The sequence below is a fragment of the Microtus oregoni genome, unplaced genomic scaffold (assembly GCF_018167655.1).
Source record: "Microtus oregoni isolate MIOR12 unplaced genomic scaffold, Mior012 000003F_ref0000135, whole genome shotgun sequence".
NCBI lineage: Eukaryota > Metazoa > Chordata > Mammalia > Rodentia > Cricetidae > Microtus > Microtus oregoni.
Window position 1 is genome coordinate 53,392,673 of NW_024543062.1, and position 12,637 is coordinate 53,405,309.

Here is a 12,637-nt window from a genome sequence, read left to right on the forward strand (position 1 = left end):
GGGCTATAAACTCAGATATTTAGCATTGTGACTCAGTTGGTTGAACATGACTTTGCTCTTTTCATATTGACTTAGTAGCAATGCAGAGAAGAACAGCCATGACATAAGCTTCTCAGTTGGCTGCAGCTGTGACCTAACCTGTTTACTTCTTAGATTCATAATTGTGGGTGAGTTACAAACTTCATATAAACTTGGTTCCTTTATGAATTATGTGGGAATACCAAGATCTCATGCCATTGCTTGAAATTGCTTGGCATATAGCTGGCAATTTATATAAATTTTAAATAGAGACAGCATCATATTCAAATCTGGAAAGAAACCATAGTTTCAAGTTGAACACAGAGGCATACATGGTGGACAGGTAGAAGCAGGTGAATCCCTGTGAGTTTAAGGCCAGCCTGGTTTATGTTGTTAGTTCCAAGTCCACCATGGCTACTGCAGAAGATGGTGCCTCAGAACATAATATAACATAACATAAAGTAAAGCAACATAATATAACATAATATAACATAAGACTCTTTACAAAGAAGGAAAGGAAGAAAGAAACCAGTTTTATTTTCATGTTATCTCCTTATTTCATCATATTCACAGAATAAGTTCTTGTGGAAAACAGACTTCCTCCAGAAAGTAGGTCCTTTGTCAACAGATAATACAAGTGTAGTTAATTTTAGAAAGCAATCCTAAGAAGAAAGACTGAAGACTGAGAAGAATGAGAAAAGGAGGAAAGAGAAGAATGTGCCTGTGGTCAATGGGAACCCAGGAAGCCTTCCCAGAACTAAACGTCACATGTTCAGGAGGAGCTCCCAAGACTGGGTTACAATGGAGGAGCTAGGCCTGCATGTAAGTACTTAATGTGTCACTAATGAGTATGGGTTTTAGCAGCCATCATTTCTGTTAGAGAATTCTCAAACCAGAATGTAGAGGTCAGATCATACTTATGAAATACTGATTGCTGCAGGAGGCAAAGATTATCAGATCAAAGAACATGATTCTGAAATAGAAGTTATGTGCCCACCAGACCCAAGAGACATGACAGGAACTTGTTTATAGGTATACATATGTGTGTGTGTGTGTATGTGTGTTTGTGTGTGTGTGCATCTGTTTTTTTTTCTGTAGGTGCTCCATGTGCATGAAGGTTCCTACAAAGGCCAGAGGAGGATGTCAAATCAAATCAGCTGGAACTGAAATTGCAGGCTGTTGTAGGGCCCTCTGGGTACCTGGATCCTCCACAATAGGACCAAGTGCTCTTAGGGCATGTAGCGTTTCTCTAGGCTTGTAACTCTCATTTTAAAGTCATCAGAAGTAGGGTAGGGATGGCCCAAATAATGCTCTACCTGGCAGAAATCAAGGCCTATGTCTCACCCAAAGGGCAATTGATTAGATAATTCTCCACATGGTAACTCACCAGAGCTTAAGACACCTCATTCTTGTAACTCTGCAAGCCCGATCCTTAATGGGAGTGTCTGTGCAGAACTGAAGCATCATCACAGGCTTTTGAGATTCATGTTTTGAACAGTACCCCATCCTTTCATTCTTTAGAGAACAACAGAATAACATAGCCCTCTTCTTGTAGCTTGAATGTCAAATCTTCCCTCCAGGCTTCCATGTTTGAACACTTGATCTCAGTTTGAAGCACTGTTTAGGGGTAGGGAGTGGATCTATAGAACCTTTTGGAGGCAGAGCCTTGCTTGAGAAAGTACACCACCGAGGGTAGATTGGATGGTTTTAGCCTTGTCCCACTTCTTGTTTTCCTTCTGCTTTGTGACAGCTGGCCAGACCTCAGTACTCCTACAACATATCTTCCCTGACATGTGGAAGGAAGCCAAAATAAGCCTTACTAAGTTGCTTATGGTGATTGTGATTTATCTTAGCAATAGAAGAGACACCAAGACACTTCTCATTGATCCCTATTTACTGAGTAAGTAAAGCTCTAAATGGAAGTGAGAGAAGCAAATTTGCTTTCAAAGGAGTTTCAAAAGGCTGTGTTCATTTCTGAGTTAATACTTCAGATGTCTCTCACTATAGAACTGTTAGTTTATTTTGTTGCTTTACTTTAATATTAAGGAAAAATTATCATGTGGGAAGTTTGCCATTATAGTTTCAGGAAACTCTCATAATTTGTAAATATGCATTTAAAAATCATTGGAAAGCAAGTGAGGCAAAAGTATAAAGCTCCTATCCAGTAACATAGTTCCATTACACAAAATAGAAGAAGACACTGGTGTTTCCTTTGTGTGGTGTGGCCCAGTCCTGGGAGCCCCCAAAATCACAGAAAGGACAACTTTCCATGTTCCTATTAAACATCATGTTTTCTTGTGAGATCCATCGGTACTGTGAGGTGAAAGTGGTCCCAGACAAGCAACTTTCACATTACAAACTGTATTAAATTAATCAAAAATAGATAAACATTGATAATAACCATAAACAAGAGAAATGATGAACAGTAAAGGTAAACACTTTTTAAATGTTACTCAAATAGACATTCAATAAACCACATCTTTCAGACAACATAATTATTTGCATCATAAAAATCTCTAGTGGTTGAAATCTAAAATATTGATTAAAAAGCTTCAGTTGGACTTCAAATCAGCCTAGAAAGAAACTCCCATTTTAATAAAATAGGCAAAACTTTCCTTGGAAACATTACAACCTATTTTGTTAAAAAAAATGTGTTCACTATCCTTGAAAAGGACCTAAAATCGGTCTTTCTGGAGAGGGCTTCTTTTCACATTAAATTGAATCTAATGGAGCAGAGAAGATACAATTCCAAAGCACTGAGGAGAAAAGTGAGAGAGCTGGCCTCAGAGTCCCAGGACCACATCTCAGAATCTTTTGGGCTGCTTCGCTGAAGAAGCAGAGGGAGACTAGATACATTCTTGGCTTTTAAAATTCCTTTCCTGGTCTTCAGAGGACATGGTAACCCAGCTTCCCCTTTAAGAACAGATCTCAAGCTGTGAACATACATTAGACTGCTTGGATCTTCTCAGAGTTTGGCTGCAGTCTCTGAAACATCTCCTGGATGATGCCTCAAGTGGACTGAGAACACATCCTGGCTTCAGTCACCCCACTGCCTTCTCTGACTGAAATTCCACACAGTTGGTCTTGTTTATCATTCTCACTTACGTACTGCTGCAAGCTGACAGACACATTGAAGGATTTGGTACACTTGTGCCTTCCATTTCAATAAAACACCACATACTGCTATTTGTAAATTTTGGGGGGCAATGAATAAAAAAGATTTCACTTCCAATTCTTACCACAAGGGCTTAATTAAACAACAACAGATGAATCAGTCCAGCATGGAATGCTAAGTTGACTCTGGAAACAATGAAATAATTCAGAATTTTGCTTCTATAACAAAAATGAGAATTGACTTTACTGCACTGGGAGCTGGAAGTTAAAGGTCTGAGTTTTTAAAAAAGCTTTCTCCACCAAGAGAGCAAAATGCCACTCAGTGGCATTGCATTTGTTTAACAAAATTTCTTTATCAGAAACTATAATTTAATATTTAAGTATCTAATTTACATGTGACAAGATATCATATTCAAAAAAGTAAACTGCAACTAGAAAACTATTAACCACTAAAAACAATACCAAACACAACCCAAACTTTTATAGGAAAGCAATTGCTAGAATCTGAACTGGAAACAAAGGGGTCTCATCATATTTGGCTCATTAAACGAAGTGTCCACATTGCAGCCTTATAAGATTATCCATTCTAATTCATTAAAGTTTACCCTTTGTAGCATGAGTAACATATAAAGATTGACTCACTGTCTGCATATGCACACGTGCGTGTATATATATATTATATTGTGAGACATACACTCGTGTGTGTTGACTTAAAGGTATTCTATCTACTGACAACTGCCTGACTTTGGAAGGTGCTGAGATCCATATTTCTACATACTCTTGACTCATTTAATAATGCCTTTTTAAAAACAGAACTTTATGTAAAATACTCTGCTTTTTGTTTATTAACTGAATATTTTCTTAAGCATAATAATAGACAATAAGAGAATTGCACTTATTATAAAGATACAATAAATGTTAGATTGCAGCTCAGCCATCAAAGATCGGGGACTATGATACTGATGGTATGTTATGCACTTTATGCAAAGGTGATTGTGGCCATTGAAATCAAAGTGAGGGGAACTAGTCACAGAACAAAAGGGGATAACAGAAGGAAACATGCACTATTCCTACTTTAATGTGAAACTAATTTTTTTTTCCCCAGGAAACCAACCCTTGAAACTTCCCATTACAATGAAACACCTTCTGCATCCTTGGCAGCACAGTAGATGAGGACGTCTGTCTGCAAGCTCTAGTTTACTTTCTGAGTGTGCTGTTCCAGTTTCATCTCCTCAAGCTGTCCTTGGAATTCTGGAGCATCTACAACATGACAGTCCCTTGGTTCGGTTTCATTGAGCCTCCATAACCCCTTCAGCACTGTCTAGCAGGGTCTATTATTCATCTTCTTCTGGTTCTGGAGGAAGCACGGATATTTCTTCCTTTAGACAATCACTGAAAAATCTGAGGATTGTGCTGTAGAAATGATGCTTGCTCTTATCGGAAACATGATATCCTTCATCTGGATAGACCTGACATTAAAGAAAAAGGTGAATCAAGTAACTGTTAGGTTGGGCTAGGGTCTTTCTCTCTCTACATTAACCTTCCTATGATTTCCTGCAAGTTTTTAATACTCACTTCCCCAAAGAAAGTTTTCTAAGTTCTCTAAAAAATCTAAATCTGGTGGGATCGACCCACGTTAGCTGAAAGGCTGAATCTTTTCCATTTCTGCTATGACATGGGAAACAGAAATCACCTGATTTCAAGCAGGTACTAAGGGATACTCATCAGCCACATAGCTTTGGACATTGCTCTTTTCTCTGAAACCTGTGAGAAGGGTCTCTATTTAGACTCAAGAGTTTAAACCCTTGTCAGATTCCTTGTGTCATAGTTTGAATAAAAATGACCACCATAGGCTCATGTATTTGAATTCATAGTCACTAGGAAGTGACACTATTTGAAAGGATTAGAAGGATTAGGAAGTGTGACCTTGTTGTAGAAAGTGTGTCATTAGGGGTGGGCTTTGAGATTTCAAAGACCCAGTTAGTTTCTCTCTTTCTGCCATCTTTTCATCTGGTTATGGAATTCTCAGCTACTTCTGTAGCATCATGTCTGCCTGCATGACACTATGTTCTTTACCATGATGATAATGGATTAACCTCTGAAACTAAGTGCAAGTTCTCAATTAAATGCTTTCTTTTATAAGCATGGCTTTGGTCATGTGTCTCTTCAGAGTGGTAAAACTATGATATCAGTAGTAGAATCTTAGTAGAAGATACTGTTCCTTTCAGGAAGCTTTCTCTCCAAGATAATACAAAAATTCATTTAAATTATAGCTTGTTGGCCCAAATAGTAGACTCTCTCTTGTTCTTCTTGACTACTGTGGCCTAAATATTGTAGTCTGCTTGACTAAACATGTAACTTCTGGAATACAAGGTCCAGACCTCTAAAGTATTTGCTTGAGAGTATTTGCAATTATGTATCAGTTTTTTTTATGCACCTTAAATATGTCCACATATTTTCTGGTCAGTTTTACAGTAAAGGCAATATATTTCCTTAAGACAGGTCTAAGAAGTTAAAATGCAATGTGCAAAGGAGGGTAGAATTTCCTGTCTCTGTAGGAGGGTAGGATCGCTTCACATGCCTTGAGGGCATGTCAGAAAGTGAAACGATTTTTGCTATAGCAGGTTCAGACATAAAAAGTAAACTCTTAGAGAGTTTTCTTGAGAAAAATGAACCAGGGCACGGTGACTTCACTCAGAGCCTTCTAGTCACTTGTTTTTCTGGGTTAAAATTATTCATCAAATGAGAAGGTACGACTGTGACTCAAACAGGCCCAACCACAGCTCACACTAGCTGGGACCTTGGGGTTGGCCATGGGTTTCTAATTTTGCTCCTGTGGAGAATTATGGAGTCGTGAAGACTGCCAGGTTACCAAGGAGAATGACTGGTCAGTCTGTGTTAGCTATTTAGCCAACCCCTATGAGGATAATGGCTAAGGTGATAAAGTGAAGTCAATGGAGAACCCAGAAGTTAGTTTAGAGAAAAAGAAAACACAGAAAGCCTTGTGAAGGAAGAGGCAGTGAATAGAACCAGCCCCAGAAATCAGGACTGACAACTTTACCCTGTGAGGACACCGAGAAATGTCCTATAAAGCCCTATGAAATGGATGCCATGCCATTATATCTTCTGGGTGATGAACATGAAGCTACAGTATTTGATATTTGCTCTGTTGTCCTCCAACATCTACACATGCTATGTGGCTCACACAAACACACACACACGTATGCATGCGGGCACAGCATGTGCACATGCACATGCAAGTATGCATACACACATGCATGTGCTCATGCACAGGCACACACAGGCATACACACATGCACATTTTTCAAGAGATGTTTTACTTTCCCAGGAACTCTTGTAATGTGATGTTTCCTTGCCACAGACACAAAGTCACAGGTCCCACTGAGAGCTCCAGCACCCTGATATAAAGTTGAGATGAGAAGACTTTTCTGGAATGGCGGCTTACCTGCAGAGTATAATTCACCCCAGCTTTTATCAGATGCTTGATCAATTCTGCTGAATGTTGGAAATGAACTTTTGCTGCGAAAATATTAAATTATGAAATTTGAAAGAAATGAATCCATTAGAACCAGAAAGTTTTAATATATTTTCCAAAGAGCATAAGTATCTTGCATACATTATTCACTTGGAAGGCCCATCATTAATTTTAACTAGAAAGCTGTTAGGTAAAATTGCAGAGTTTCATTTCACATCATAAAACAAAGCACGAACATGAGGGCTATTACTAAGGTGAATTTAAGTATTCAATGAAGTCTTTACATATGTGTACATTTGTGTGATTGCTCCTGTGAGGGGGTGTGCATATGTACATTTCTGGGTGTGTGTGGAAGTCAGGGAACCACTTTGGAAGAAATTACCCAAATTCCTTCAACTCTTTAGTTGAGACATGGTCTGTGAATGGCCTAGGACTTTGATAAATAAGCTAACTTAGCTGGCCAGCAAGTTCCCTTTATCCACTTGTCTTTGCTCAGCATCTTGCCTACACTGGGATTATAACCATACACTGCCATACCTGTGCTTTACTTTTTACTTGGATTCTGGAGAATCCAACCTCTGGACTGTGCATGAGATAGCCACCTGCCAAATTCTGTATAAGGTCATTTAGGTGTATTTTGCATGAGATAATTTATTTTGTAACTAATTATATATTTAGTTCTTTCTAAACACTGAAGGTAATGAGTGTCTTGCCTGCCATTAACACAGTGAAATATCTTCATATACATACTTGAGGATTTCTAGAATCTAGAAATTCATAGAAATTGACACTATATTATTATTTTAAGTTAGAAGTGGGCAGCACTGAGATGGCGCAGCAGAAAAGGGTGCTAGACAGGAAGCTTTACAACTTGAAATCAATTACTTGGACCCATAAATGGTGTAGAGAACAGACTTCCAAAAGTTGTCCTCTGATTCCAAACACATGCTTTTGTAAGCATGGGCACATATACATATACACACAATATGTAACTATATGAATAAATGTAATTAAAATCTTGTACTAAAACTGAATGTCCCATGTTGAGAAGATAGAGTATATCACTCATTATTCAGTGTTAAATATTTGATTTAGAACAAACCGTTTCTTTCTCTTTTCCGTCCATCTTCCTTCTGTCTGAATGGAAGGTCCCTAAGCTTTGGAATACACATCTCAGAAGTTCTGTAGTTAGTAATGGCTTTGTCTGAGCTAGTTACTTAAGCTTGGTCCTGCCACTCAAATCATCTTGTGCTAGAGTTTGCTTGTATTCTGCCTAGGCTATTCATTTCACTCTATACATATACTTAAATTTCTATAAATAACTTTAAGCCAATATTTTGTATCTGTCTTTGTCAAACTAGAGCAGCCTTATCAGTGGTCTTAGCCTCCCTAGGTTCTCATTTTATGGTGCCAAATTATCTTTCTATACAGCAGAGGGTAGAGAGTTCCAAAGAGTCATTCATTTAAAATATGCTCAAGATCTTTCTGAACAATTTTCTATTATAATTAACAAGAAAAACATCACCAATTCTAAATAACTATAACTTGCTTGGTATATGCTTGTGACTATAAATATAGATTTATATGGGCAATACTTGAGGTAAAATAATCTCATATAATTCATATTTTTTGGAGGATGAAAGGGAAAATATGTGAAAAGGACTCTATCATGTTTACATTTAGATGTGGCTGAAAAGATAAGCATGCAAATGAATTATTGTGGCAGGAGTGAGAGGGAGGGCTGGAGAGAGAGACAGAGGGAGGGAGGGAGGGAGAGAGAGAGAGAGAGAGAGAGAGAGAGAGAGAGAGAGAGAGAGAATATGTGTGATATCTGAGTATGGGCTCAAGAGACAAGACAAGAGACGAGAGGACAACCTTGAGTGTCAATCCTTGTTTTTCAACTGATTTGAGACAGAGTCTATCATTGTACACTGGGCGTACTAGGCTACCTGGTAGCCATCTTGTAGTCTCCTCTGTCCTCTCCTTCTTGTCTCCTCCTCCGATCTCTCCTTAGGAACACTATGATTACAGGTGCACACCACTATGTCCGGCTTTACTTGGATTCTAGGATCCAAGCTTATCCAACCTTAGGTCCTCACTGAACTATCCCCCCAACAACTTTGCAATTGATTCTTTTCTGTTTTGATTTCAGTGTAAAGTCTGTTGTATGCTATTTGTCTTTTTCAAAGGACTAAATGGGACAATAAAGTTTGACTGAATAAATGGATGAATTTATTGTTTTTCTGGGCAATGATAATAGCTAGTCTGTTTGTACGGTTCCCAGTGGTGAGATCAGGACCTGTCATTGATGCTTAGCTGTCTTTTGGGAACCTGCTCCTCATGCTGAATTACTTTCCCAGCCTTGATGCAGGGGGAGGAGCTTGATCCTGTTTCAACTTGATGAGCCATGCTTTGTTCAAGCCCATGGGAGGCCTGCACCTTTCTGAATGGAGACAGAAGAGGAGTGGATGAGGAAGGGGTAGATGGGAGGCAGGAGGACCATGTGAGGAAACAGGAGGAGAGGACAGAGGGAAATCTCGAGTAAAATAAATGAAAAAAATGTTAATTAAATAAATCAAAGAATGTCATCAAACACCCACAAGTCAGCTTCTCTATGAGCTGTGTGGTGAATGTGGACATGTGTGCCATGAACTCTGTGTACAGACATGGCCATATCCCTCTGAACCACTATATAACATGAGGTATGTGAAGCACTTGGTCTAAAACTGAATCAAAAAGGAAACATAATTACAGTAATATCAGCAACTTAACGTGGTAGTTGGGATGTGGTTGGCCTCCACAATCTCTGGGAGTGGCACTTTTAGGAGGTGTGACTTTGTTGGAATGAGTATGGCCTTATTAGAGGAAGTGTGTCACTGTGGAAGAGGGCCTTGAGGTTTCCTATGCTCAGGATACCACCCAGTGTTTCAGTCAACTTCCTGGTGCCTGCAAGATGTAGGACTTTCAGCTACTACTTTAGTACTACATGTGCATGCACACTGCCATACTCCCCATCATGATGGTAATGGTTAAACCTCTGAAACTGTAAGTGAGCCACCCCAATTTAATGTTTTCTCTTTAAGCATGGCTGTTGTCATGGTGTCTCTTCACAGAAATAAAAGCCCTAACTAAGACGTTTAATATATGGGTTTCAAAGAGTACTAAAAAATTGTAGGGTGGCGTCTAGAGATAAAATTATCTCATTTTCACTATTATTGGTTCAGCTGGCTCAGGTTTCATTGTGAAGCAGATAAGAACTGCAGTATCAGAACAAATCTCTATGTAAAGTCCTGCTTTCCCAACACTTATTTCTCTAGTAGACTGGGTGTGAAAATGGTAGCTCTGTAGGACAGCATTTTCTTACAGAACAAATAAGACATTTCTAAGTGCTGTTAGTGCACTTTCTGACACATGGTTAACAATTAGTGACGTCGCATGACTGCTATGGACATTAATACTATGGTATTAATACTATGGCATCCTTTAGAAGCATGGTGCTCTCTGTAGACATGCATAATGCAATGCTTCTATTAACTAAATCATTTTCTGAATACATTGCCCAATATGTGATAACTGGATTTTCAGAAGAGTTCTCAAGAGAACAAAGGGTCCCTGTGTAGGCTGCACCAGGTTTTCTTTCTTTTTCTCTTTTATACACTTAACATTGTGTTGAGAAGTTTGTTGCACAGTAAAACAAAAGGACTATGGGTACCAGCCATGAGCTGCTCCTTGTGGAGCCCATTACTGTTTTCCTGTGCATCTTTTTATATTTCAGGTAGGAACCCAGATTAACACATGTCTCTTAGACTTCATAGCTCCTAACCTAATTGTAACTAAAGAATACATACATACACATAGGCAAACATGGAGGCATAAATCTACACATTCATACGTACTCCCACACAAATACCACATTCATTGATCTGAGCCCTGATGGAACCACATCTTGACATCAATTATTTTCTTGTTTCCTAGTCAACGCTAGTCACAATATGGTCTTTGGTTGTAAATGGCCTGTAGCTGCCGTCTACATGAATGCAAGATCAGAAGTCAAGTTTCCCCATCATATCAGAAGGTGATACTGGAGAGTACTACCATATTTCCTTCCCATTTCCTGCCAGACATCTCATTCTCCATGTTACTTCCTGTACTCTTTCAGTAGCATTGCAGGACCCTCTGGAAACAAGTCCTACATGTGAGATGTGTCCCTTTGTAACAGGATAACTCCCATCAGATAGAAGCAGCAAATATAATACTTACTATCAGCAGTTCCGTGAATTATTAATATATTTTCTTCTTTTAGACCATGAATGTTATGCAGTACACTGGAGGCCTGTAAGTAAAACACAAGTATTTGTACGTATGGAGAGACCCAAATGGAAGAAATTCAACCTAATCTTCATAACAAAAAAGTGACCTTTGCCTTTTGTTGTCATTTTTGTCTTAGTTACCTGGTAAGTGCTTTCTTCCTTTGATGGCATACCAAGGTAACGCTCAGAGAAAGCTGAAGCTGCGACCAAAGGATAAAGAAAACAGCATCAGAAGAAGCAAATTGTACCGTTTCATTATTTATTCATGCACTTCAAATGCAATTGTCATGCTCTGGTAAAATCAATTGCATCAGGGAGGTGATAACTCACAACAGGCTTTAATAACACATGATAAATGAGCTCAATTGAGTTTCTCTGCATTGGGATTTTGCTTTCCACCCATCAATACCTTAGATTAGGACTGTCTGTAGGACATACTCACCATACAACCTCATGTCTGAGATGGGTGCAACCACGACTCCACATTTGAAAAGCTTCTCATCTGACTTTAAGATCATTGCTGCAATATAGCCCCCGTATCCCTGAGCAAAAGAAAAATCATAATAATGATTCCTAATGATATTTGTACCTTTTGATTGCTGTTTAATAATGCACATATCCCTGTGTCTCTGAGTGTAAAATGGAATGCAAAAAAATCACTGTGTACTTATGAGGATTCAACAGCTGTTTAAAAATTTATACAACAGGCTTTTTTAATAACTAAGTAAAATATGAAATTAATTATATAGCACAAAAAGTCACGATTTCACACCATGTATCTGGGAAATGCTCCAAATAATTTGAAATAAAGTATCTTTTATATTTCATTTAAGACAATTTGGTGTGTATTTTAATTGAATACTTAATAATAATGGTGGTTACGTTCAATTATGAAAGGAGAGTAAAACACTAAAAATACAGAACAAACTATGTATTCTGCTTGCAATTTTTTTGCAGGGACTAAGGGCCTGTCACTCCAAAGTGTGACTTTAAGAGTACAGAATCTGTTGTCATGGGATCAATAATCCTCCTTCAGATAAGGATGATTTGAGATGGTAATTTGGAGAAATACAGTGTTTCCCATGCAAGCCTTTGGTCCTAAGTTTGATCTTCCAAAACCCAACTTTAAAAAACTAAAAAGCTGAGTATTGTGGTGCACACTTCGCATCTTTCTGTTTGGATAGTGGAGGCAGGTGAATACCTGGAGCTAGCTGGCCGGTGAACCTAGCTTACTTGGTGAGTTCTAGGATAATGAGAGACCTTGTCTCAAAACTCAAGCTGGATGGTGCCTGAGAAATGACAGATGCAATTGTCCTCATGCATCGACACATTTGCAAACATATGCGCCCTTCCACAAACAAACATGCAAGTTATCACTTACACAAAGAAGACAAGAAAAGAAAATCTGCCAGACATAGGACATATAGGATTTTTCTGGTTGTAAGATATTTATATTTACAGGGAGATCTGTTGAAAAGATATCTACCTTTTGCACAATTAAGAGGTGACTCTCTGAATGTGGCTGAAAATGAGGGCTGACTGAGAAGTCAAGGATAATGGCACGGAGTTTTGATTCTACTGCATGGACTGGCCTTGTGGGAGCCTAGTCTCTGTGGATGCTCACCTTTCTAGACCTGGATGGAGGGTGGAGGACCTTGGAATTCCCACAGGGCAGGAAACCCTGACTGATCTTAGGACT

General features: G+C 38.7%; 1 protein-coding gene across 3 annotated transcripts in view; it reads right to left on the minus strand.

The window, feature by feature from the left end:
- Positions 1–381: 381 nt before the first annotated feature.
- The window catches only part of Dpp10 (dipeptidyl peptidase like 10), a 1,484,741-nt gene continuing 1,472,485 nt past the window's right edge, over positions 382–12,637 (minus strand). For 2 of the 3 annotated variants that reach the window (XM_041649247.1, XM_041649249.1), the window contains exons 22-26: positions 11,381–11,480; positions 11,080–11,138; positions 10,889–10,961; positions 6,599–6,672; positions 383–4,601 (exon numbers count right to left, since the gene is read on the minus strand). In XM_041649247.1, coding sequence (XP_041505181.1) covers positions 4,467–4,601; positions 6,599–6,672; positions 10,889–10,961; positions 11,080–11,138; positions 11,381–11,480 — 441 coding nt within the window. In that variant the 3' untranslated portion in view covers positions 383–4,466. Of the gene's footprint in view, positions 4,602–6,598; positions 6,673–10,888; positions 10,962–11,079; positions 11,139–11,380; positions 11,481–12,637 lie in introns of all 3 variants that reach the window. The other variant, XM_041649248.1, reaches the window with a different exon arrangement.